Source organism: Cebidichthys violaceus, unplaced genomic scaffold (assembly GCF_023349555.1).
Source record: "Cebidichthys violaceus isolate CVI_PGR_0920_01 unplaced genomic scaffold, fCebVio1.0.p SCAF_22, whole genome shotgun sequence".
NCBI lineage: Eukaryota > Metazoa > Chordata > Actinopteri > Perciformes > Stichaeidae > Cebidichthys > Cebidichthys violaceus.
In genome coordinates this window covers 11,113,902-11,140,974 of record NW_027176395.1, presented here as the reverse complement: position 1 = coordinate 11,140,974, position 27,073 = coordinate 11,113,902, and the positions used below count along the sequence as shown (strand labels likewise).

The following is a 27,073-nucleotide window of genomic DNA, read 5'->3' as shown; positions in this document are numbered from 1 at the left end:
CCATCCTCACTGCATCTTCCCAGCCTGCACCTTACTCTTCTCATCCTCAGTGGCGGCCGTCTTCCAGTACCGATGGCAGGCCAACTCCAGCAGCTCCACCCCACCGATCAGCTTCTGCTGGGCCGTATATACTCCCACCATGACCAGGAAGAAGAGCCTGACAGGAGCCCACAGCCACAGGCCGGTGAAGCACAGAGCAATGAAGCTGGTCCAGTACAGCAGCGAGGCAGCTTTGATCAGAGACACTCGCAGCTCCGTCTTACAAGGTGGCACGAGCACAACGCCGTCCCTATCGAAGCCCCGGTGCTGGCCCGAGTAGAAGTCCCGCAGTCGGCTTTCTTTCTCGGCCCAGCGGTCTCGACACCAAGACTCCAGGTCAGAGGACGCGGCGGGCAGGGAAGCCACCGGGTAGCGGCGGACGTGGAAGTGGATCTCACGGGGGAAAAGTCCCAGGATGAGGTGGCGTTCTGTCTGAGGGATGTTCTTGGGGTATGCCACAGTAATATCATGGACAGCATCCAGGTTATCTCCTAGAAAAATGGGATGCAGTTTTAAATGATCGAAGGAACAACACTATAATAGTTGAATAACCAAAATAAGTCATTGAACTAGACTGCAAAAGTAAAAAAAAAAACTAAATTTTCAACACTTAAACTCCTTAACAGTCCCAGCTTACTGTAAACTACACTCTTCCCAATATTTCCTGTAGGGAAACTTAATAGTATCCCTTTCCCCACATCCACACCGGTTATTGGAACTGTTTTATGCACCCTTAAAAAATCCCAGCCCTGAGCTTCATTACACATGTACCTCTAATTATCCCAGGGCTTAGAGCTTCATCCCTTTTCGGCCCTCAAAACTACCACGAGCTTTTATGCCGTCGTCACTGAGCTGCAGTGCCCTTACAATACACGTATGAACGCTGAATGAAATATCAAGTGGACAGGATGACACCTGCCAGCGCCTGCTCCTGTACAGCTCAGCTCTACCACGGTAAAAATAGAGCTGTGAGGGGCACCGCGGACTCGGACAAAAGGCGACGTACACAGCGTGTCAGTCAGCGGTACAGAGACCGGGAGGGGAGAATTAGCCTGATGACATCACTCTGATTCACAACACCTGCGTGGAGCACTAGTGCCGTGTTCAGCAGGTGGGGGATGAGACAGCAGGACCAGAGGTGGTATTTAAGAACTCTGGAGGACTGCCAGAATTAGCTCATAGGGAAACATGAGATTCTCTCGGGTGTTGTAATGGCTGGCATGAGGATGAAGCACAGGCCCGTGAGACCGTAGAATAACAAGTGTGAGTCCTCCCTAACAAGCTGCGTCAGTGGATTAACTGCAATCATCTCGATAGCAGCTCATTTTCCCTCGGTTTTGCTGATCAAATGTTTCCATCATGATGACTGCGACCAAATAGTGCCAATCGACAAAAAATGCTGCCGTTCGACTGCCAACTAACAATAACATCTGTATTACGAGCAGATAATTTTTCATATTTAATATAGACATTTCATGGTTTCAGAAATGGCCCGAACCTTTTCGGAGTCTGTCCACGATGAAGGTGAATCCAGTGCTGCGGGGATGCAGCACATACTCGAATTTCGGCAGGTTGTTTTGGGCAGCGAACAGGTCACTCTTTGCTCTTGTATTTTCTGCAAGAGACACACATGTATACAATAAACCTCTGGCAACGGCAATCACTATATTACATTGTAAATCAAAAAGATACCCTTATATAATTGTTTACTTGTTTTAAAGCACAACTTAAAATTGTATTTCCATTTTCTAATAACAGTCAAATTATTACATGTAATATATCTACATCCAATGTGTCTATTTGGATTCATTTACACGTTGTACTTAACAGCTGCTGACATACAGAGTGGCCTTACGATCTAATTTGTATTGTGAAATTAAATGATCAATGAATATACTGTAAAATATGAAATAAATATTATATGCCTGTCTGGTATCATTATCACAAAAAGCCAAACTTGGTTGACAAGAGATACAATAGCAAAAATAAAAGTATAGCGTCATATAAATAGCAGTTAAACAAAGGATAATGTTCCACATTCACAAAATACATCAATCAGTGACGAACGCTTACACATTTATAAAAACCACCGGGGATATAAACACAGGAAAGATGATTATTTATTAACATTCCTCAGGAACTTGTCACAGGAACATGGAAACTATATCATGACTCATTATGTTATGTAACAAGTAGCTCCTTTAGGCCGGCTCATAGGACAAAAAGGACTCTGGACAGATTTATGGTGATCAGGGCTCTGCTCGAAGCCGTGACTCGTCATTCTTCTACAATCTTTCATTCAATTCACACAAGCTGGACACGCTTCAAAAAGGGGTCATGGAAATGTTTAGAGGGGCTTACATAAAGTGCACTACGAAACTGATCCTGTAGATGGAGGTCTGTGTGTTACCGAGAGTAAAAAAACAGGATAACTTCCGCATAGGACGTCATTACATGCTGTATACGTCCCCTTGTTTGCGTCAGATTAAGCCTCGAGGTTTAAGAGGCTTAAATGCACACGTCTGTGCGCGGGCAGGAATGAACGCAACACCAAAAGTGAAGTGCTCTTTAAAACCCTAAATCTGCTGGCCAATTATGATGCAACTTCACTGGACCCCTTCATGACATCATGACATGTAAAGGGAAGTTAAGCTTCCCCCAGTAAAGCTACTCGGGGACTTTGATTGGCTTAGAGGTGGTCTGAAAGGGCTTTAGACACCGGTGTCGCTGGTGCTTGCGTCGAGAGATCAGAGCATTCTTGCAGAAAGGACTGTATGGGGAGTGTGTGTGTGTGTGTGTGTGTGTGTGTGTGTGTGTGTGTGTGTGTGTGTGTGTGTGTGTGTGTCGAGGGATTTCGCTCTGCCTTATCACTTGGAAACTGTGTTTGCGTAACAGTGTCAGTGCAGAGGTGTTGGACAGGTGTAGGGCCAAACTGAGCTCTGGAAACTGGTCGATGGGTAACGTATTCGGAGAAAGAAAAACTGAAATGTGGGCAAACTGTCCCCTGAATGGATGGCGTGTTGCCTTGTTTATTACATTACCGGTGAGGTCTGTACCCTCCGGGAACAGTAGCAGCTGCAGGGGCTCTCTGATATCGCAGAAGTAGTCCAGCATGTTCTCCATGTGCTTCTTGTCCTCCTCCCAACGACGCTGAATAAAGATGAAGCAGGCCACCTGCATAGCCCAGCCTGGAAAACACAGACAAAGTCTTAAACGTGCAATTGATTACTTCTCAAGCTCAACTGATTCGGTAGAACATTTTCAAAGCAGGCAGGGTTAGGGTTATATTTCCCAGAATAATTTCCCCACCCATTATTCGTAATATACTGCTCTCAAAGCAGCGTCTTTTCACAGGACCCACTGTATACCCACCAAAGCCAGGCACAGCTTTCAGGGCGGCCTTGAGGCAGATCTTCTCCAGACGGAGGTAGCTGTACCTGAGCAGACAACACCAGAGAAACATCCAGTCCAGTCGGGTGCGGTGGTTCATGATGATCACACTGCGCTCGCCCGGAACAAAGCCGTCACCCGTGATCACCACCTTCACCCCAAACACCAGCTCCAGCAACGACTGCAGAGGGGAGAGACGCCGGGACGGAGGGAGGACGAAGAAGAAGTACAAAAGAGGGAAGAATGGAAAGGGCATGGAGAGGGAGCAAAATGGAGAGGTGGATGATCGAGGGGAGACAAGAATGGTCATTGAAAAAGGATGCAGAGGGAAAGAGGAGGGACTGGGAAGAGTAAAAGTGGTAAGATAGATTCAAGAGAGACAAAAGTGAGGAAAAAAATAAATAAATAATGCCTTCAATTTATAGGGTCACTATAAACAAGTTTTGCATAATTGTTCTCAAGGAGCAGTCTAAATAAATGACGTGTACTTATGATAAAAATAAAATCTGGTTACATAAGGCGGCAAAAATAACAACCGAGATGAAACAGACTACCCTGAGTGTGTCAAACACGGGCAACTTAGGACCATCTGGCCAGCACATTAGTGGGCTAAGTAAAGAATAAGCTGGTGTACACACCACAGGCAGGGTGAGCCAGGTGGCGATGATGCGATCAGTGATCCAGCGGTACCAAGCGGGGGACAGCAGCATGAGAGGCAAAACTGGACCCAGCATGAAGACGCTTCCAAAGAAACTACCCAAAAACAGGGTCACCACAAAGTACAGGCCTCGCACTGACACAGCCATCTGTGGGGAGAGGAAGGAGACAAGATTAACCTGGATAGAAGTTCACGAGCAAGTCAAAAGTTTGAGCTGACTATGTTAAAAAATTATGACATTCATGGAATTCATTCCTGACTTGGATTTCCACAGTGGAAAGTAGCTGAAGGGGAGCAGCTCTGTAACATGACACAAAATGGACTATCAATAGTCTCATCAATAGCAAAGAATGCTGTTCTGTTGTTCCTCTGGTATCATTCCCCACAAACAGTGGAACATCCAGGGCAGACATACCGAGTGTGGAATGTAAATAGGGGAACCTCTCTGACTGAGGGTGACAAACACTGGCTGCATGGTCAGTAAATCAAGTGTGGCTGTGTCTTCCAAATTATGTTGTTACATCTGTTCAGTGGCATTTAAATTTTGGAGGAACATTTTCTCATGTTCTTAAAAGAAAGAAATATCTCAGCTATATCCACTAAAGGTGTATAATCTCGGTGTAGGTGATATGATGATACCGTGAGACAATATAGGCTAAATGTGAACCAGAGATTTTGCCATGCCATTGTATTGCACTGCGCTGAACTATTTTGCTGCACCGTGGTGGTGATCCCTTCAATGTCTGTGGCTTACTCGGCCATTGTAAGCAATAATGCAGATAAAAAAAAGCAGGACAATATGAGATGTTTTTCCATAAATAAGTTGCTAAATACATTGAATGCACCCGACGCTATGACGGTTATCTCTGAGCGTCACCTACCCTGAAATGAGTGGAATTAATTCCGAAAAAAAAAGGTATAATTGAAATGATAAGCTTACACTTTACTGTGCTTTGATTTCATCTCTTGGTTTGATAATTATCCTCATGATTCACACAGGTGTAGGCAATACTAGGCCATTTTAAGACAGCTTATGTGGCAACTGGTTTGAAATAAAAAATAAACAGCACAGACACTGATGCTCGAGTCTAGATTGAACGTAAATTTAAACCATTTAAATAGAATGAACTAAGAATAGTTAAGCATGATCTCAACAGTAACATGGCAGATGCACCACATGGTCATTAGATCCCGAAAGGGAAGTGAATTGAGCCTGTAATGAGATCCAAAACCAGGTAACAAGACCTTGAGTCGTCCATGACATATCAGATACGTTTAAAGGGGCTCATCTGGACATGCCAATGGGAGTCCCTTGTCATTTCAATGACATTAGTGGTGACCACTTGAGCTTCCAATGGTAATGGAACGTGTCCTACGTATGGTACACAGGTGTTTCCACTTGTTTAGCTTAATTAGACCTATCCTAAGGACTGTGTGCTTGGCTAGAGTGTCCCTGTCCAAATCCCAATGCCCCCCCTTACGGACTCACGGACTTTGAGGCGCGCTCCCGCGAAGTCTGTGAGGGTTTAGGGATGTCCCACTGTCAAATCTTCAAGTGTTCGACACTCTCACAGACATTTTGAGCCCTTTATGAACCCTTTCCATAAGTCAGCATGGTATGCTGACTTAGCCTAAGGGAATTACCCACAATTCATAGCAACGTGACGTTAAACACGGGGTAACCAGTGGACGCATGGAGACGTTAAAAAAAAAAAAGGTAAACAAAGAGGCTCATGTGTGTCTTATTATATTTACACAGAAACATTAAGGGTTAAAGATGGAACAATATTATAGATATTTATTTATTTATCCATCAAATATTTGATTTTGTCATCGAAGATGTTTTGACAAAAACAAGAACATAGATTATATGAAATGACCTCATCTTGTGAGGAAAGAGCCTGGAAGACGTTCAAATCAGGGAGTACAAAGTATAAAATAAATACCCACAATTATACATCTTATTTGTTGTCGTTTTCATGGTAACGTGATATGTTGCAGCAATGTGCTGTCCCATTCATATTTATACCATTTCGAGCCCTTGCAGCCTCTCACACTCAACCACTTACCAGGTGACGTCAATTAAGTCCTTGAGGGTTCAGGGTTTAGGGAGGACGTTGGGATTTGGCCCCTCTCTCTGTCCTGCTCATTTTGTTGCACCTGCTTAGCTGTACCTCATCAGTGCATAAACTTTGGTGAGCTGATGAAATTCCTAGTGTGGCCCCGCCAAACCCGAGAAGTCCAGTTAACCAGAGTAATTTAAAACACCTTTGTTGGTGTGCACAACCTTTAAAAAAAGTCCAAATAGCCTTGACACAAAGTCAACTTAATTGCTGAAAAATACTGTTTACATGTAGTCAAACCAAAATATCAAAAGCTGGGGCTAGTGGATGAATAACAGTCTAAGGAACCAAGTCAAATTGCCCTTGAGGAAGTCAATTAATGTCAAATGATTTGATGTGCTGCACTTGCTACATGCTGAGACACCTGTAATGAAGGGTGTAAATAAACTGAAAAAACAACAGAAAGTGTCTTATTTATGTAAGTTGGATCTAGTTTGTGTAATTAAATAAGAAGCAGAATATTGCTGACAATGGCATGCATGTTCAGAAAATAATGCAATTTTTTTTAAACCACACAATGACATTAACTCAAATCAAATGAAGCACTAAAGCAAGTAAATTAGAAGGTCCTTGGCGATAAAAGGTTAAAAGTGGAAATACAGCGAGTCTTAATTTGATTGAGCCCTGGCCTTGCTGACGCAGGGAGTCTGAGCTGGTACTACAGGGAGCCATTTTCATTCAGCGGGTGTTTTCTTCCCTTATATATGACCTGCGGTTCACACTTTCCACTTCAATTATTGTTATGAAGCCGTTAGTTTGAACTACCTGCCTCCAACACTGCCATCATCTTGCCCTTGTCCACACCATGACGCAGCAAGTCTCACAGCAGCAACCAAAGTGGCTGAAGGTGCATTTAAAAAGATGCAAGTGTGTTTGCGCGCATGATTATGCTGGCAATAAGGGTTTATGGGTTACTGGTTTTAACAACGAAAAAATTGCGAAGCACGAGAGAGGTGAGAAAACACGCTCGCTCAGCACAATTAGGTGTCCCCACACACACACACACACACACACACACACACACACACACACACACACACACACACACACACACACACACACACACACACACACACACACACACACACACACACACACACACACACACACACCCCCTTGGGTGGCTCCTGGAACAAGCCGACAAGCCTATTCATACATACAGCAAAAAGGCACGACACACCTGCAGCCAGTGATGTGAAAAGTGAATGGAACTATGAACATTTAGGTGTTAAATAAACATGTTTTTCTTCCACTCAGCGTGGACACCTGGGACATAACACCATGTATTTTAAGGCATCCATGGAAACACTTTGTTTCCATACTCCAAAAAAGTACCACTTGTGGTTTGATTTAGTCCCATCCATTTGGGCTGGTTTAACATTTATTTAAATCAAGATAGCAATGATCCTGAAAGCACTTGCCCAAACACACCACCACATGCAATGCAAAGCATACTCCTCATAGTCCAAGTCTGACTTCTCAGGCAATCATTTTGCATTCCTTACTTTAAGCCAAGACCAGACATCCCAACAGAGAAGAGTGAGGGGAAGAATGAAAAAGATAATGCTGCAAAATGAATTGCAAATATTGAGTGCAGGTCTACTTGGAGAGAAAAATAAGCTCCTCCAGAACTGACCAACTCTCCAACTTGCTGTGATATCCAAAAACATTGTGCCCATCACTCATATGAGAAATTGATGATGTATTCACGTAGTAAAGTATGTGTGTCTCAATATCTACCAAATTTCCAAAAAATCCTTCCATAACTTTTTGATATCCTTTGACAAGCAGACAGCCTGAATGGCAGAACAACAAATAATGTAAATTACTGGGCAATATCTAACAGGCTGGAGAATCTGTTTTTCTATCTAGAGTAACCTTTCTATAGAAACTGCCCTTGAGTGTCCAACCACTTTAATGGAGCCCTCACAGGCAGGTTTTTAGGGGTTGTGTATTGTGTATGCATACTATTAGCACACAGGTGGGGAAACACATGCAATATATCCACTGCCACCAAAAACCATGACAATACCGATTTAAACCAGAAAGACAACACGAGTTAACGTTAAAATAGGTGCTTCGATTACACAAACAGGCCCGACGCTATATATGTCGTGTTGTCTGTAAATAATAATCCCTTCGGTTAGCACGTTGCTTCGTAAATAATTACTTAACCCCAGCCTTACATGCAAATAAGTGACAACCCGTTAACTTAAGTCAAACAATGGTGAGGATTCTGTGGACTCATACCAGATGGCTGATGGAATAGCTTCCGATAGGATAGTTTCCGTTATGACAGTTCGTAAAACAATAGCATGAATGCTAATTTACCAAATCTAACATGAAACATAGGCTAGCTCTTGTTAGCCATAGTTAACCTGCTCATGTTATCACGGCTGACTACTGTCAAATATATATTACACACTGTAGGGTGACAAAATACCCACCTTTCTTGTTTTCCTCCAGAATCAACGTTAATTTCAGTTAGGTGAGCTAGCTATGTTAGCTCCAAGAAGTCCAAGCACTTGGTTGCGACATAGCAACTTAGCAAGCCAGCTAGCAGCCTGCTAACGTTAGCTAACAAGCGAGCAAACGCTTTAAAGCGTTACTAGTCCTCAAAGCTGGCGCCTGTTGGAACTGTTTCCCAACCGATTCGTTTTTCGCAAGTTATTAGCCCACGGGAAAATTCGCTTTCTTTAATTGCCTTTTCTTAGTATATGACTGCAGCAAAACGTGTAGTCGCCTTACCGTTTTGCTAACACGACCTTTCAACTTGTTACCTCTCACCAGTTTTTACACCCAGACACCAACAGGGGGTGCTGTTTTTTGCAAGCTACATTCGTCGAGGAGATGACAGTAAACTGCAGACACGGCATGTGGGGCAAGCTTGGCTAAGGATTATGCTATGAATATTTCACATGTTGATAGTGACTATGGATGTTGGTATTAGTTATATTTTAAGCTACAGTCAAACTACCTGCACTCAAGGTCTTTGTAGGAGGTGCAAAGGAAGAGAGGTAGACTTGCTAGTGCAAGTCCCAGTGGTGGTGGAAGTACGCCTATTCATATCTTTAACAATGTCAACTTGTAATACCACAATGTAAAAAAATACATGCACTTCAACCTTGCTAAAGTTAAAGTATTGATAAAGTGTTCATTACGCAGGAAAAGGACGCAGTGAGTATTATTATTGTCATATTTGCTTATAATAACATCAGTTGTATTAATGCCTAGCAGGATTTTGAATGGTGTAGCTGGCGGAGGTGTAGCTATTTGTAGCTACTTTATATTGTTTTTATAGTTAAATCTGTAATGTTGCAGCATATTTTAGAATGTGATCATAATCTTCAAAGTAACATTTAATCATAGCTGTCAAATAATTGTAGTTAAGTAAAAACTACAACATTTGTCTTCTTAATATTCAGAATAAAGTAGTATAAAATGACAATACTCAAGAACAAGTTCCTCAAAATTGTACCTAGACAGCGAGATTAAGTTGTCAATCCCCAAAAAATTCATAGTTAATCTATCACAGCATTGTCATTTGAATTTGCATTAACATTCATAATCAGGTGATAATTTAAAACAAATAATTAGCGCAATACCTTATCAAAATATCAATCTTTTAATTATCTTTTCTTTTTTTTTATTCCTTGCAGGACTAATAATAAAGTAGCCCATACCTTCTTCTTCTTCTTCTTCTTCTTCTTCTTCTTCTTCTTCTTCTTCTTCTTCTTCTATTAATACATCTTAACAATGAACATGAATAGTCAACAACACACTGAGAAGTTCATCTTTAATGCCCTTCCGTTGGAGTGTTTAAGAGTAAATACCCAGAAGTCTTCACATTGTTCCAAACGGACTCTACCTGATAGCCTACTTAATTTCTGGAAATGTAACCTTTGCATAGACATACGTATCTTTAAATCATGCTTCACTCAAATGAAAGGAAAGGTATGCCCACTTTTGTAATAATTTTTGTTCTCAATAATCCTCTTCTCCGAGCTCAAGAGGTTTCGCTCACATTGTGGTGTTCTTCCTCAAGATCCCCATGTTTATAATATGTCAGATCTCATTCAAATCTCAAGCGTGGTATTGATGATATACTTCTCGACTGAGTCCCCCCCAACAATGCCTTTTAAAGTAGTATAAATCCTAGCATGTGTCATTTGTTTCTTTTACCCACAGTTATGAGGTGTTCTGCTGTTACAAATTACCTCAGCAGTCAGTGATGTGTGTGTGCGTAGATTGGTCAATGTTTCTGAGCGTATCCGAGCATGCACATTTTCTCTCGTGTGTGTGTGTGTGTGTGTGTGTGTGTGTGTGTGTGTGTGTGAGGTTGAGTCAGACTGACAGACAAGGTAAAAGAGAGAGTACACTTAGTCAAACTCAAGACTTTTCCATGACCTGCTCCCTATGGCATGCACTCTATCTGAGAGACTGAGTGAACTGTATAGCTTTGTCAGTATAAACTTCTCAAGGGTCAACGCATCACTTCAAAAGGGGAACGGAAAAACTTTGCTTTGAAACAAGCTCTCATTTTTTCATTTCAGTGCCAACTCACCTTCAAAAGAGAAGCACGTTCACATGATTAATGACGCTTGTCCAAGACAATTTAGCAAAAGCAATTCGATCAGGTACTCATAATCATATTCCCTTTGAGAATTCCTAATATCTAAGCCCTGTGGTAAGAATCACAGACGTTTTAATCCATTAAAAACATAAAACCTGTACACTTAAGCTGTGTTTGCTGATAAAAGCGACATGGGAGGTAAGACATGCAGCAGATAAATGAGACCAGCAACATTAATTCATGTTAGACGTGCCATTCCATTCCACATAAATCCATGTGGGAGAAACAGAATTACTTTTTTCAGGCATTGTACATGTTTTGTTTTATTTTTAATGGAGTCTATTGATAGCACTTTAACAAGGCTTTATTGGGGAAGAAACTCTTCTAGTTTGTTTTTTTTAAACATTCTTGCCTTTAGTGACCTCTTGTGCTTTCGTGGTAGTTTAAAGAGGGGACATAGATGATTTAACTTGAGTCTTCTTCTCTTTCACCTCACTTCCTCTTCACATTTACAACATGTCTCGGCCTCACACCTGTAACAGCACTGTAATTCCAGTTTTGATTCTTAATTTCTCCATGCTATCTCCGTCTATGTCTTGATCCTATTTCCTTTCTCCATTTTTCCATCGTGGTCTCTAGGAAATAAGGATTAGAGTGGCAGGGTCATACGCTCTCTATTATATCAACAACAGCCGATAGAAGAGCAGTGGCCTGTGGCTTAGCATGTTAACACACAACTACAGTATAGTGTGGACGCCAGCAGACTTGTATTGATCAAAGCTTTAAAGGCTTGAGGATGAGACGGAGATGCACCTTACATCACCCTGTTAAATAGAGAATAGGTCCCTGGGTGCCTAGACTTGTCTGTCCAAATATGTGGTGTTTTCAAAGGCTGGTCTGCTGACGTGCAGCAGTTTGGCAGAGTCTGGAGTATGCTTGACTCTGATTAATTTTGATGTTGTGGAGGCTTTGTTTTGAATAGCAATCACTACTTTGTGGTCCTCTGTTCTCGATTGGTGTATCACATGGCCAGTGTTGGGAAGAAGATCACTTGTTACCCTGTTAAAATTGAAGTAATGTAGCTATTTTAATTTCTTTGGGAAAAGCAATTAACTTATTACATTTGATTACTTTTATAATACATGTATAAAACTGGGCAATAAAGCTAAAAAGTCCTAAAAACATGAACTTAAACCAGGCAGTGTAAACCTTGCAACAATACTCACCACTGATTATTGTCAAACTTGTATTAAAAGTTCTTCAATATAACTTAGATTAAGATTGGACATTATATTCCACATATAAGCTTCTTACCAAAAATAATGTATTCAGATTAAGTAACTGTAATTTGCTGTTTCTCATGTAATTTAATTACATATCTCCGTTACATGTAAGTAGTTACTCCCCAACACTGCACATGGCACTGTGGAGTTTTCAAATGTCAAATAGTAAATTCTGGAAAAGGACAGACTTCTAGAGGTCTCATGCATTTCTCTTTTTCCATTTCATTCCATCCATGCTGTTTGTAGTGTCATATGGAAAGTACACTTGTTAAATTTGATGAGGGTAGTGACACTAAGCAAGTTCCCAAGTGTCATTTTTGCTATGGTTGCATTTAGCCTTATCTCATCTCAAGTGTTATCTAAGTTGGCCACCAAGAGTGACAACCGGTCTCTAACCTGTGATTTATCCATTTCATGCAGTTCTTTTACCTCCTCAACATCCTTAATTTTCCTTCCCTGACCCCGTCACCTTTTATCCTCCCTCCTCTCAGCGTATCTTATTCTAGCTCTTCCCTTGTTGACAGTGCCAGATATGTGTCTACGCTTGGTGGGTCGTCTCCAGACAGGTTATAAATAACTAGCAGAGCTTTTGCCTCATGTCCTGAGAGCTCTACTTTCTTCTCACACTTGAGGAACCATGGGAAAAGAATCTTTCCCTTACGCACATGGCACTCATGATAATAACAGACACGGTTATACATGAAACCTCCACGCACATGTGCCCCTTTGCAAGCTTTGCACAAACACATAAACCTTGGTGGCTTATACAATAAGGTTGCAGCACTGAAATAGCAAGGTTATAAGAACAGGGGCGCTGTTTATAATGAAATGTTAACTTACATAACTGGCGCTGTGGGAATGCAGAGTACATTTCTACTGTCATGTAAGTATGGGAAACTTGCTGAAACAACAGAATGGGGTAAAAGTCTGGGAGAGCGAAAAATAGAAAGAACAAGAAAACAACGACATTGGAGAAAAAAAAGTGAAGAGAGGGAGTGAACGTTGAGTTCACTGGATAAGCATTATTTTTCTCCTCATGACATACCAGATTGAAGAGGGAGGGGTCATGTTATGGGTACGTGGTGTGAGTGTGTGTAGAGGAGTGACTGTGAAACAGCGTTAATGTGGACTATAGTTGGGAGTCGGAGAGAACTCAGGGGTTGGCAGGTCAGACTCTGCTGACACACTGGGATCAGCGATGGGATTGTTTCCATTGGAAAGAATTCCAAGAATGAGCTAGAAGAGCTATCACTGACTTCACTCAGAGGGCTCTGACAACAGTTTTAATACATAGTTAGGCACACATGCTCTCACACACATTGTGAGATACTGTGTCTCACGCCGACAGTGGTGTGCGAGACACACTCCATTCCCCGACTCTCACTCATCTCACTGTTTGCAAAATGAATGCTGTCACCTCTGACCACTAGCAGAGTGGTTGATAGGAAAAATAAATTCTTTCAAGAGATAAAATGATTAAAATCTGCACTCAGAAAATCACGAAAACATGAGGGCATGTTCACACAAAATGAGATTAAACCCCTGAAAAGTTGATTCTTAATCTTAACATTTTTTGTATAACATAAATGTCTAAATGAGCAATACAATGAAAAGTTAGTGGGAAAACATCCTTAAGAGTTATTTATTAATAGTTGGATATTTTGGGAAACGTCCTCATTCGCTTTATTGCAGAGTTAGATAAGGAGATAGATTCCACACTTAATATGAAATACATTGTATTTCACTGAATATGAAATACAATAAATATGCAACTGAAGCCAGTAGCCAGTTAGCTTATTCACATGCTGCTGAATCCTGTTTGGTGCATGAATTGTTTGTCACAGTACCTTTTTCCAAACTTCGAACCAGTGAGAAAAGCACAGAAAAAAATAAAGACTGCAGAAAATATGTGGATGCAGGACCCCATCATTCATTAGAAGGTGATTGAGAAAATAGGTCTCCAGGGCCTTTAAAGTGAGATCTTTCTGTGAGTTGTAACTGAGATGACGGCAATACATATTTTTTAGGGGTTTCAATCAGGTTTGAAGGGGTTACCAGTTGCTTTAAAAGAGTCTTTAATTGTAAAGGTTCCCTACTTAATCAGTTGAGAAGATAAGGGCTGCTCAAATTTCAACATGCTATGGAAAGCTGCTTCAGGGCCTGCCTTTCATATCTCCTTAAGCCGCAGAAACACAGGAGCACTTTTATTAAAACTGAAGTTTATTGCTTTCTCACTATTCCTCCCAGCAATATTTGAAAGACCACGCAAAGTTCAGAGTTGTCTGACTGAAGTCACATGGTTGCGTAGCTGGATGCTTGTTCAAGGACTGCAGTTGTTCCTTTTTAAACTTCTTAGAATTTCTTCTTTCCATGATCTTATGACATTTTCCACTGAGATCTAGGAGCAGTTCTTATAGAGAGGGACAAAGGACAATTCTTTTCTGAAGGCTCTCACCGGCTCCCTGGGCCAAACACACTCTGCTGCTGACCACCATTATCAGCTGGGGGCTATTAATAACTCTTTATGCTCCATTTTTTTTCCAGGAAGAAGGAAGCAGGATAGAATGTCAGTTCATTGTTCCCCTTTCAGGAAGTGACCACAAGGCCCTGAGAGCACCACCATGCACAATCTGTCAGGCTTTTGGCCCTCCAAAGGCCCTACCTAAGCAACTCTGATGGACTGTTCCGGGTACTTAGCAATCAAACTTGACCTGACGGGTCACTAATACAGTACACAGCAACAAATCACCTGGGAAATTTCCATTGCAACAGTGAGCAGAAAGCTTTCCGTTTATTCCTGTAAATGCCCCAGTTCCCCATTAGAGCTTTTCCACTCAAACACATTTTATTAGTCTTGTATCATTGTGGTGAGTGTTTATGGGTAGAACGTGAGTTGTTTCCACAGACTTTGTACCCTGAACTATCCTCAATATTGTAAAAAAGCTCCCAAAGATTGGTAGGTCAAACGAATGTTCTCCATAATGCTGAACAGCTTCTTTTGAATATTTTTAAATATGAAATTTTAAAGAACTTGGAAATGAAAGCGCTTCGGTGCTCAGGAATTAGATTTTGCTTTAACAAGGAGTTGGATTGTGTGTGCAAGTTGAAGACAGGAAGTAGCATGTGGCCTGTTCTCGCTTCTACATATAGGCATTAGATACACAGATCTCTATTCGTAGAGAGAGATTCTGTATGCAAGAGATCCGGAGCAGGAAGTTAAGCTGCTTTTCTGTAACCACTGAACGTGAAGTGAGAGGGGAAAAGAGGGGGGGGGGGGTTCACATAAATCAAACTGAAAGTAAAAACAGAAGTAAAGTCTCTTGAAAACAATACTTTAAATGCACTGAAGGATTAGCCCTGTTAAAGACTCGTTCACTTAATCTTGTACCATAAAATGGCAATAACTCTTCACAGTCAATTATTCTCACAGTAGAGTCACACAGTTGGATAGCAAATTCAAATGTTTATTTACAGCCTCTGCAATAGTCAGAGAAAAGTGGTCTAAAAACAAGAGAAAGATGGCGGCTAATCTCCCTGAGCTTTACAAAAACAATGTGGGACCTGTAGGTGACAGACAGGAGAAAGAGAGAGATGTTCTGTACACAGCCCTAATGCCACTCAAATGAGAATTCACAAAAACAAACAGACATCTCAATCAAGCTTGTACAACAGGATTTCATATTGTGTACACAAAGGGAAATATTTTCTACAAATCAACTGACAAGACTTGTTCCACAAACAAGTGGTGATTTAAAGAGTGAACAAAAGAATTGAAAACAAATACAACTACCAGAGAACAAATACAATTTCTAATAAACAGCTTACGGCAAACATCCCGACAAATTTTATTGTGAAAGAGTATTTTTTAATACTGTCAGATATAACCTTATTTGTGAACTTATCAAAAAGAAAAAGGAAGACGAGGAAAGACTTGCAGTTCCCACTGTCTCTCTAAAAAACCAAACCCATAGTACAAACGAGATCAGCGCACTAGAAGGCCTCAGGGGTCGACTCATTGGGAACAAGTATTTACACATCCTTCATTGGGTCTGTACATTGCTTCATCAACTGCCTTTTCAAAAAAACAATTTGCAGTCCGCTTTTCCCAATGGAACAGTAAACCTGCTTTTGTCAGATTAGGTTCTCAATGTTGTACTATTTTGCTTTGTCATCAAAGTAGTTTGTCACACGGCTCACAGGAGGTCAATGTGATGAGAGGATCACATCACGTTGCCCTCACTGCACAACAAGCCTTTTTACAATGAATATATGCACAAGCATAGCAGGGCATGCTGGTTTATGTTTCCTTCTCTTTCTGCTCATTTCTCTAAAATGATTCCAGGTTGCCATTTAACTGAATTCCTGACGTAAAGGTCAAATAATCTTTTAGACAAGAGGGTTTGGATTCTGTTAACATTTTACACAAAACACCCACTTCTCAAAAAAACAGACAAATCACAAAACATTCACTTCTCAGAAACTGACATCTATAGACAGCAGTGGCGATCACAATAATAAACATAAATCCAGAAAATGAGCACAAGTATGGACAGTGTTACTGTAGGCGATAATCCCCAAGGGCACCACAGTAGTTCTGTATCAGAGTACAAAGTCTCTGGGGTCATGATGCCAGCCATTTTGGAGTAAAGTACAGAGCAATGTTGGCCTCCTGCAGTTTAAGAGCTGTCCATTGAGCACTGAGCTGCTGCTGTCCAACAGGACAGCCGGTCTAGGCCGAGACACACACGGTGGTAGGCATGGAAGGAAATGAGTGGAGGTTGGAGGTGTGCGTGTCTGTTCTTTTCAAGTGGGATTTGGCAGGTTTGCAGTCCAGGTGGATAAATTATTGTGTGAGAAAGTGTGTTGCCTGTGTGTGTTGCTTTGATGCTTTGGTGTCAAGGGCAACACGATGGCATCAAGAGACACCGACTGTGTGTCTGCCAGTTTGTTGGAGTGCTGACGTGCAGTGTAACCAGTGTAGGAAGCAGAGAGTCCACCAGAGAGAAAGAGGAAACAAGGGAGTATGGGCGCTGCATCACAGCCTCTAGTGCTGAGAATTCTGTGTTGGCTGTCCATTTTGGATGCTGCCATTATTCTGCTGCTGCTGCTGCAGCTGCTGCGCCTGCGCCTCCTCCTCCTCCTCCTCCTCCTCCTCCTCCTCCTCCTCACTGACCAGAAACTCCTCTGGAGGCCAGCGAAGCTCCCCGCTCTCGACTTCTCCCTCTGTCGGCTCAACCACGATGGATGGCAGACGATCTTTGAGCTTACAGCAGCGGTCAAAGTCTGAGGGGTCTGGGAATATCTGAACAGGAAAGACAAGGGTGAAATACTGGATATTAATCTTTCCTTGATAATACACTTTCCGCATTACCATGCCGTTTCCAACTAGGAGATTCAGCTGTCCGCTGTTGTAAGACAAGAAATGATTTGTGAGCATATTTCTGATCAGTGCTAAGTGTGCAGTAGGCTCCGGGATACCAGAACTTAGTCTTGAGACTTGTAGAAGTGTTGCAGGCACCATTAGAAGGCTAAACAACTGTGAAGGAAGTGATGTGAAGACTAAACATCTGGGACATTGCTTAAAATCCCAGTGGCATACCTGCTCTTGCCCAGCCTACATTCTTTTAACAGCCAAGCCAGCTTTCCACATAGGCCTTCACTCAAAAACAGATTGCACAAGAAATCAATGGCCGTGTATGGATGAATGAGGCATGTCTAGTGAGACTTAAAGTAAACACTGCATCATGTTTAATCTAAATGCTCAGGAGGGCATCGTGCCAACCAGCTTGTAGCTGCTTACAAACTCATCCAGTACCACATCACCCACTACTCAGAAGATTATCCAAGAGCATAATCAGGACAGTTAAATTCAAGCGTAAAAACACAAAATAGGTGAAAGGTTCACTGGGACATGATTTGTGTTTAAATAAAAACATCCATCCCTTTAACAGTCAGCATTTAGTGCTGAAAATGTTATATTCCTGTGGAGATGAAGTTAGAGAAAGAACATGAAATCAGCCGCATTATCTGCATATCCAGACTAATATCTCTGCTTATAAACGCAGCGTGCAACACTCAAATGTTTGGATCTAAACTGAATGGCATGAGAGACATTCTGACAAGAGGGATTACATGCATTCCCTGTCCTGGCAAGATTGGACATCAGCCTCAGACTCCCTGTTCTCAGGAACCAGAGAAATGGCCCAGGGGAAAAAGCCTGCCACTCCTGGTCCAAGAACAGCATTTTTTTTGCTGTTGTTTGGATAAAGTGGATGAATATTTTTAGACCTGCATATTTCACTTCCAAGACATTGCAGAGGAGGGGGGGGGGGTTATGTCGCTGTCTGGGCAGAGAGCCGAGTGGAAAGAAAGCATTAGACGAGGTGGGAGAGAGACTGAGACTAGAAGAGATAGAGGGGAACCAGCTGTGTCCAAGTCTCCATGAATTCCACAGGAGACTGATGAGAAAGAAGGAAAATGACAAAAAGCTATAAATATGGCATCTGGATGGGACAATTTGTCAGGTTATGAAAAGTATGCATGTGAATTTCTGCGACTTTTACATTCTCCGAAACAGCTGCGTATAGAACCACGCCGAGTGGTGCGATTATATGCGTGTGCATGTCTGTTCATGTCTAATGCCTGCGTGTATCTATTTCCTGGCTTGCATCACCAATTCTCACTGTGCGTCAGCACCAAGGGGAGTTAGGCAGTCAATGACCTTGCCTTTGGACCCCTAGTCAACATGTCAGAACTTGTTTCACTTCCAGTGGCAGGAAGCGACAACGCATCAGCCAGGCGGCACAATATGAGCTATTTTAGGATCTTCTGGGCTGCGCGGTGGGTCCACACTATACGACTGAATCATGACATTGCCTTTTGAGATGATAATTCAATAAATCAGTAACCATTTGCTCTCCCTTCTCTACTATAGGTCAAAGTCATTCCAATACCTTTTATAGGTGCAGCTGGAATTTAATGGTCACAATTTGTGTCAAAGCCCCCAACCGGCACACAGAATGGAGGAAGTGACTAGCGGCTACATCGCTGCTTCATACAGTGCGTCTCTAAAGGAGAGGCTGGGACCTCGGGCATATGGCCAAGGTGAGGAAATACAGAGTGGAGATGGAAAGAGTGGAGAAGTGGCGGCCTTCTTTTCTCCCCCCCTCATCCGCTGCTCTCATCCTCTCAGACAGACTCACAGCTGGGGTGTGAACTGTGTTGAGGGGAAGCCAGCTTTTCCTCTGGGTCAGTACATCCTCTCAGAGCCTACGTCTACCTACAGCATGGCAATAGGCTACTGTATTAGGTTTATGAACTTAGGAATGCATAGCTTTCATATTAATAAATGATCATTTAAATAAATTGCATTACCCAATTATCTTTAAAAAGGAAACAGCCTTTTAGCCCGGCAAGTTTTAAAAGCCTCAGCGGGTGAAACTTCCTTAAGAATATTTTGGAACCCATGCCCTTACACCACCAGCGGTAACTCTGGCCCACCAGTTAAGATGCAGCTTTACTAACCATTAGGCCAACTTCCTGGTCACAAGCATTCTCCAATAAAATGGTTTAAGTATTAACATAGGGCCCTTTAATTCTTCTTTCACCCTAGATACAAATGTGACAGTAAAATAAACAAGCGGCTGTGTGTTTAAGTAGTTTTGTTACCAAGACGGCCCTGTTGAGCAGACAGTGTAACAAAGCCGCTGACAACACCTTGTCAAGACCACCTGATGGCTGCTTCTCTCATCTCTCTGAATCTGCAGGGTTGATTGTTGTGACAGGCAGCAGTAGATTACAGTTTACACACACTTTTATGCTGTGACCAACCGTAACCTCCAACGTCTCCAACATAGGAGTAGGAAAAGTAAGGGCTGTACATTTGTTTCTGTACTGTTTTAAAAATAGAAATGTACAGGTAGGGAATTGGGATGGAAGTGATGTTTCATTGTCATACGTACGTGCATGTGTGTGTCCTACCTGGAAGGAGAGTCTGTCCTTGCTGGGGCTGAGCCTCATGTCCTCCATGGGGGTGCTGTTGATCATCACCTCAGTCATATCTCGTCCGGGCACAAACACTGGGCTGCAAGGTTGACAGAAAAAAATAAGTTGTGCGATTAAGATACAGCACAATGGTGACCATGGTCTACATGGTGATAGAAAATGTGTGCATTAGCCCGACATCGCAAGAGAAAATGTACAGTATGCATAACCTTTAAAGTACAATTTAGATAAAGGGGACAGATGCTATAAATGAAAATAAAAAACAGCAATCACCACATCTATCAAGCTGTTCATATTCATACACAGTCAAAGATTGAAAGTGTGGACTGTTTTTCGCTGCACGTTAGACAGTTTTGTTTATACTCTGCACGTCTTGACCACAACACACCACAGATCCAGTTCTTGCTCTGTATGCTCGTGCACTGCAAAGCTGCACAGCTCATGATGTGGCTTGCATAAGGTGGCCGTTTCTAAATACAGTATGATGTTCTCTTGCTCTAACAACCAGAGAACACAGTCATTGTGAGAGTGTGCTGGGGGCGTGCTGTGGTATTTGACTGGGGTGGAACATGATGCACTCCGTTCCATCAAAGCGAGGCTAAACTTTCCATTTTAGATTAAAGTAACAAGAGGTTGTTTATCCATGTTCAGAGCATTCGCTATCCAGCATTATCGCAGTAAAGCTTTAAAGAATGATGTGAAGCAGGTCCCAGGACTGACTTGGACTGTCTTGAGACATGATGCTGTGCGGCCTTCTCACGCTCTCCATTTAAAGCCTGGTGACTTGTGGTCAGTGGCCAAAGGCTTGTGGGGTCACCAGCTATGTGGAACAAAGAAAACAGAACACGCTAAACAAGAAGCTCACTCACATTATCTGGTTTAGTGGACTTGGGTTTTTTTTGGGGAAGAGATGTGGGGGCTTTGATCAACCTACTTTTAATCTTTAAAAAAAATATATATATAAATTTTTTGAAGCCAGCAGAATGGTTTAGAATTGGTAGCGATTAAAACATGGTTTGAAATGAAGATGATTATGTAAACAATTCACCAGTCTTATTAATCCATCAAAACATCTTCCTTCAAAGTCCGTTTAACATTCAAATGATTAAGTATTTTCTACGGTTATCCAACAGACATCCCTTTAAAAATAAACATCTGCAATTACATTATGAAATAGTCTCTGGAATTTCCAAGTAGAACACAGTTAGTTATTTTTGTCCATATTTATGACTCAAACAAAACTCCATACTTAGAATACTCTACATGAGGTTATTCATAAATTTAAAAATAGGTTTACTGTTAATAGTTTTTTTACACTGCACATGAAAGTTCAGTTTACATTACAGCAAACTGTGACAGACAAACACCTTCAGAAATTAAAGCTTTTGTTTAGTTAAAAAGCAAGACTATGTAACCTTTGAAAGACGAAATCATACTCTCTTCTTGGAAATGAAAATTTTAATTCATAAGAAATCAAATCTGGTACGACCAGTAGTTTAATGGTGGCAAATGTGAGCAAACTTGAGATAGACATTGCTTCTCCACTACAGTTTAGCATTTAACACTTTACTCGAGCAGCTATATACGCAACGTTCAATAAATCTCACTTTAAACTGAACAAAATGAGTCTCCCCTAATCTGTGGAGATTAGGGATCCAGTCATTGATTTCTAAATAAAGCCTGCAGGATTGTTAAGGCTTCCACATTGTGCATCTACAACTTTTTGAAGCATTGTTGGTCATTTTAATGTTCCCTTCTGAAATACAGCCATTGTAGTCATATCGCATGACATGAGTCACTCACAGCCAGAAGATCATTAACCCCCATTTTCATTTGTCAATCACTTTTTACACACACACACACACACACACACACACACACACACACACACACACACACACACACACACACACACACACCCACACCCACACCCAACAGGGCGTACGGCGGCACTATAAATGAGAAAATTGAAAAGCTTTGGGCTGAATTACCGTATAGTAACCAGTTAGACTACACGGCATACTTGGCCGAAACAATACACGGATACCCAAAAATAAAAGAAGGGAGGCTTGAAGGATACGCAAGGTTTGACATGGAAAACATGTCAGCTGGGGCTGCTCTTGAACTCATTTCATCTTCAAGTGGGATGCAGAGAGGGTGAGGCAGGCATGCAAAAAAGCAGCGGAGGTGGGGACAGAGGGCTGAACAGTGACAGTGAAGACCTGAGCAAGGGAAGAGAGGGAGGGAAGGGAAAGAAAGATAAACACTTAGGCCTTGCCAGTCATATTTCTGTTCGGGGATTGTATAAACATCCTGCTCGGCTAAGAATAACAGAACATCGGCCTAATAAAACATAAAGGGGCACAATGAGGAGGAAGTGGGGGTGCACAAGTAACAAGTCAACCTGGGAGGAAACAAACATACAAGGATTACAGTCACATCCCTCACCACTTCTAGTGTCAAGCAGAAGAGCGAGTCCCTCACAGAGTGGAATACTTGATTCCTAGAGACTTGTTTTTAAGTGCTCTATAAGTAAGCAATCTGTACATGTATGACATGAGTCTTCATCAAGAGCACACATCTGGTGGTCTCATGTTCTGTCAAATGGCCTCCACCGATTAATTGTAACCTCTTTACTTCCTGACCCAGTCAAGATAATGCATACCTGTTCCCGCCAGCTTGCTAATGCCACGACACATGGACAGCAGGTCAGTCACACAGTCAGTCATGTGGGGCGCACCCACAACACATGTATGAAGGATTATGTGATTTTAGGGTTGAAACGGCCAGTCTATTAGATGATCGCCAGAAAGTTGATCAGAAACTATTTTGAAATATTCCAGTGTGAGTATTTAGTAGTTTGCAGTCTTTGATAGCAAATGCTGCATCTTTGGTTATTGAAATGTTGATCAAACTAAACAAGAAATTTGGAATCATCATCTTAGAGTCTTAGACCGTGATTAATTGCACATTTATCAATAATGAAAACATAAAAAAATAAATAATGATCCTTTCCAGTCCATTTTTTTATTTTTATAAATCACCCTACATGAGAAGACAACATCTCCTCCTGCTTTGTAAAACATCTACCTACCCATAACTCCCAGTAGCTCCCCTTTCATGCCACAACCATTTATACAATAGTAGGCAAAAGTTGGTTCTTACGGTCAGTAACACCATCTGACACAATGGCTCTACATCTTCATCTATTTAAAAAAAAAAGAAGAAGAAAAAAAAAAAAAAAAAAAGTCAAGATGCCCAACAACTGACTGGTTCATCCACCTGTCTCAAGACTATGAAAAAAAGCCATGCTAGCTCTGATTTCTACTGTAGCTGGTGCTGACAGGAGCCCAACTAGCCTTCGCAACAACCTCAAAGCACAAGAGGGGAATATGCATCTTGTGTTAACAGTTTACCCTCTGGCACCCCACAGTTCTTACTACTACTACTATTACTATCATAAATCTCAGCCTGTGTGGCTACAGGGCAAAGCTGCTGAACGTGCCACCAGCCGAGTCATTCAGCTCTGTAGGTATGTGGGTGGTGCGGGGACTGTAGGACCCCCAAGTAGTGTGCTGGAATGAATGGGTTGTATCCAGATTCCTTTGGGCTGAGTCTGCCACTGAAAACACATCATGGATCAGTTACCACGCCACTGCCCTATGGTAATCTTGATGATGGGATGAGAGAGGGACATCTTAACCTTATATGTCTAGCAGCATGCACCAAGGTTTCCTACATATTCCTTTTAGGTGAGATACCGCTATTGTGAGAAAAATGTCCTATTCACACAGAGCGAAGTCCACAGTGCAGACATTTAAAAGGCTTTAGTGGAACTTGCGGCACACAGATCCAAGCAAAAAATGCTTAAACATTTCTAGTCATCCCTTTGAAATAAAACAAAAAGGCCTGTTTTCTCACAGAAGTCGCAATCACAGAACAGGAGCATAGAACTACTGTAAGCACAGAGGAGAGAGCAAAGTGTGGTTACAGTAAAGAGGTCGACTCTGAACTTCCTGGTATAGACAGCCAGAAGCCTGCTGAGGTTTGAACAGTGCTCGCAAAACAAATGTTTCAAAGCTAATTGCATATCCTCTCCTCCCTACAGACAGGAAAACAGTCGACAGATACGAGAACGGCTCCCAAGATGCACTCGGTATTTCTGTGTCAAGAAGTAAATCAACTAGTTAGGGTGCTGATTGCCAGGTGGATATTTTGAAAAATGAAAATAAATAATTGATGGGAGCAGACTGCATCTGTGCTTCTCTAATTACACTGCACCTGCAGCATTAAACACCAAAGAGTGAAAGCAGGATCTTAGTTCACTCAAATGTTTTAGGATACGGCAAAGTAAGCCTGCATGCTGCAAGGTAAAAAAAAAGAAAAAAAAAAAAGAGATCTTTAAAAGTGCATTGTATCCCTAGAATAGCTGACACAGAAGGCTGTGTGATCATGGTGACCTTTCTCAATTGGCACATGCAGCAACATTTATCATGAATCTGGCTACATTTTGCTCAAAAATAAAACCTAGAACCTAGAATTTTCTTTTCTTCCCCCAAAATCAGTGTGTCATGACATTTCCAATTTCAAGGGCAACACCCCACAGAAAATCTCAAAAGGAAACAAGTGTGGGTGTAACAAAAAAAAGGTGGCTGCTTCTGAGGGAATTCACCAAGCAAAAACAAAACCACATACACAGTACTTCATTGTCCTTACTCGTCAGGTGCAAAGCAAACAAAAGTAGTGTTTGATACCTGACTAAGTAGGCTAATTTCTATCACGCACACTGTTGCTCACAAACAAAAGTGGAAAAAGATGCGAGTACTCACCAGTATATCTGCGGGGAAAATACAGACATGAATTCACACCTGCTCTCGATTCTGCTGATTAGGGGATCTAATTACAGCAGCGGACTTCTCTCTACTTTTTCCGACTTCGTATTTTCTTTTTGTATATCTCTCCAAGGCAGCACAAGTACGCTTACGTAAAACAAAAGTAACTGTGTTACAAGTCTGAGTACAAGGCGCTGCTCCGCAATTTGGTACCTCTGCTCATCACCTCAGCTGTGGTGAGTATTTAAGCGAGAGGCGTGTGCTTGTTCAGCCGGAGACACACCTCCTCTCTGCACAGGCCAGAAATCCTCAATGGCAGCTCATTATCAGCGGGAGCCAATCAGAGCGCAGGTGACTCGAGCCCCAGTCATGATGACGACAGCAGCGACTGAACCCTCTCATTGGGAGTGGACAAGAAGGTACTGCATGATGCTATTGATTTGTAGTCTCCAAGGCAACAAAATGACAGTCTTACCCCCTCTTGAATGACCAAAAAAACACTGATTCGCCTGTAAGGTAATCCGTGACATTTATCCAAATGAGGAGAGAGAGAGAGAGAGAGAGAGAGAGAGAGAGAGAGAAAGAGAGAGAGAGAGAGAGCGAGAGAGAGAGAGCGAGAGAGCGAGAGAGAGAGAGCGCGAGAGTGAGCGCGAGCGCGAGCGCGAGCGCGAGAGAGAGAGCTCCTCTGACTGGGTTCATTCACAAATATATTCCAAGGGCAAGTCAATGTCTGCATGTTTCAGCAGCAATGAATGGTCCTCCTGCAGGGTTTTGCCTTTTAATACAGCATGCCATATAAAACAGAGCATGCAGAGTACACATGCAAACAGACAGTTTCATGAATTTCAAAATGATGCCCTCAAAGTATAAGCATGCAGGACAACACTGCGTTTGTGATATTGTCAGGACCTTTGGAAAACAGTTAACCTCGTTGACTTTCACACCTTATAAAATGCCCAGTTGTCTTTTTTCCTGCACGCAGCGTACTGTATGTACATTTGGCCCAGAGAAAGCAGGTGCACAGGCAGGCTCTGCAGTTTTAAGGGTAGATGGTAAAATGCCAGTAGGCCTCTACTGCCACCTCGTGACCGAGTCCTTAGTTGTCTTATTCATAATAGTAAACAGAGAGTATCATTTTGGAAGAAGACATTTTATCAAATGCAAATAGTTAAATACCTCCTCATTATTTTTGTGGTGACATAAGCACAACATTGTAATGCAGATCACAGCTTCCGCAAATCTGGCAGATTTTCAAATGCCCTTTTATAAAATCTCTTGGGTGACGGCAGATGGCACACATGCCCGGCAGGGAGGCAGACAGTTAAAAAACAAGCATGTTTTGAATCCTATTTATAAAATGCTGCACAAAGAGTTTTCCTTTAACCCCTTCAAAATCAACCAGTCATTAAAAAAAATGTTTTTGTATAATATTGGTAAAACCTAAAGAAATGAAGATCCGACACTATCCACAGTCATCAAATATGTCAGGCTAAATTCTGACTATAAAAATTATGCACAGGACATCTATAATACTTCCATTTGCTGGAATGGTAAAGCCATAGAAAATAAAACCCATGGTGTTCAGGGTCTGAATGATTCACTCAGAGCAAACTGATCTACTGTAGCTTCAATGAAGATCTGTAACAAGCTGATACTGAAAAGAAATGTGACAGTGTGGGGGAAAAAGGGAAAACAATTGCAATTTGTTGTTTGTTGTTGTTGACCAGGTATGCTAAATCATAAGTGCATTACCTGCTTTAAACTAAGTTGCAATTAAATACAAACAGTTGTCCACATTAGACACATCTAATGTAATCAAAAATGTAATGTAATGCAATCTAATGTTGTTTGCCAAACCCTGCCAAATCTCAATCACATGCACCCAGAATGCACCTTTGAAAACATTGTGTATCACTTAGAAATTAGAGCTTCAACACTACTAAAAGGATTCAGGTTTGCTCTTTGGTGTGCACTACAATGGTTGTCGTATTTGCAGCATGATACTGCCAAAGACTGTAGATAATAATGTTTTAGTATGGCAGTGTGTGTGGCATGTGGAAAAGCTATTTATTTGGTGTTTGCGTGTAAAGTTGTGATGTGGAAATATAATTTTAGTAGAGTTTATAATTTTGAATGATGTGTTTGCTTTTGCAAGATATTTTGTATTTTGT

At 41.8% G+C, this 27,073-nt stretch overlaps 2 protein-coding genes across 7 annotated transcripts in view; both read right to left on the bottom strand.

The window, feature by feature from the left end:
* lclat1 (lysocardiolipin acyltransferase 1) overlaps window positions 1–9,045 on the bottom strand; it is a 9,472-nt gene extending 427 nt beyond the window's left edge. Inside the window, exons 1-6 of one of the 4 annotated variants that reach the window (XM_068718029.1) lie at window positions 8,959–9,045; window positions 4,068–4,235; window positions 3,412–3,610; window positions 3,081–3,227; window positions 1,538–1,654; window positions 1–530 (exon numbers count right to left, since the gene is read on the bottom strand). The exon at window positions 1–530 is cut by the window's left edge and continues 427 nt beyond it. In XM_068718029.1, the coding sequence (XP_068574130.1) occupies window positions 7–530; window positions 1,538–1,654; window positions 3,081–3,227; window positions 3,412–3,610; window positions 4,068–4,235 (1,155 nt within the window). In that variant the 5' untranslated portion in view covers window positions 8,959–9,045 and the 3' untranslated portion in view covers window positions 1–6. Of the gene's footprint in view, window positions 531–1,537; window positions 1,655–3,080; window positions 3,228–3,411; window positions 3,771–4,067; window positions 4,236–8,657 lie in introns of those variants that run through there. The other 3 variants (XM_068718028.1, XM_068718030.1, XM_068718031.1) reach the window with 3 other exon arrangements.
* Window positions 9,046–15,509: 6,464 nt separating this feature from the next.
* Window positions 15,510–25,135, bottom strand: lbh (LBH regulator of WNT signaling pathway). 3 transcript variants are annotated; one of them, XM_068717894.1, is made up of 5 exons: window positions 24,900–25,135; window positions 22,062–22,292; window positions 20,791–20,890; window positions 20,047–20,149; window positions 15,510–17,368 (listed from the first exon to the last, which is right to left on the bottom strand). In XM_068717894.1, exons 4-5 carry the CDS (start codon window positions 20,122–20,124, stop codon window positions 17,111–17,113), a joined length of 336 nt encoding a protein of 111 aa, XP_068573995.1. In that variant the 5' UTR covers window positions 20,125–20,149; window positions 20,791–20,890; window positions 22,062–22,292; window positions 24,900–25,135; the 3' UTR covers window positions 15,510–17,110. The 3 variants fall into 3 exon arrangements, with proteins under 3 accessions (XP_068573995.1, XP_068573994.1, XP_068573993.1); XM_068717893.1 differs by lacking the exon at window positions 22,062–22,292; XM_068717892.1 differs by lacking the exons at window positions 20,791–20,890; window positions 22,062–22,292.
* Between the last annotated feature and the right edge of the window lie 1,938 nt (window positions 25,136–27,073).

Bases quoted from the DNA above. Each gene is read 5' to 3' on its own strand.
- lbh (XM_068717892.1), bottom strand. From the start codon at position 24,928: ATGTCTGTATTTTCCCCGCAGATATACTG. The intron at 20,150-24,899 runs GTGAGTACTCGC...TCAACCTTGCAG, and splicing joins TTTTCCCCGCAGATATACTG to CCCAGTGTTTGTGCCCGGAC. The intron at 17,369-20,046 runs GTAGGACACACA...TTTCCTGTTCAG, and splicing joins AGGACAGACTCTCCTTCCAG to ATATTCCCAGACCCCTCAGA.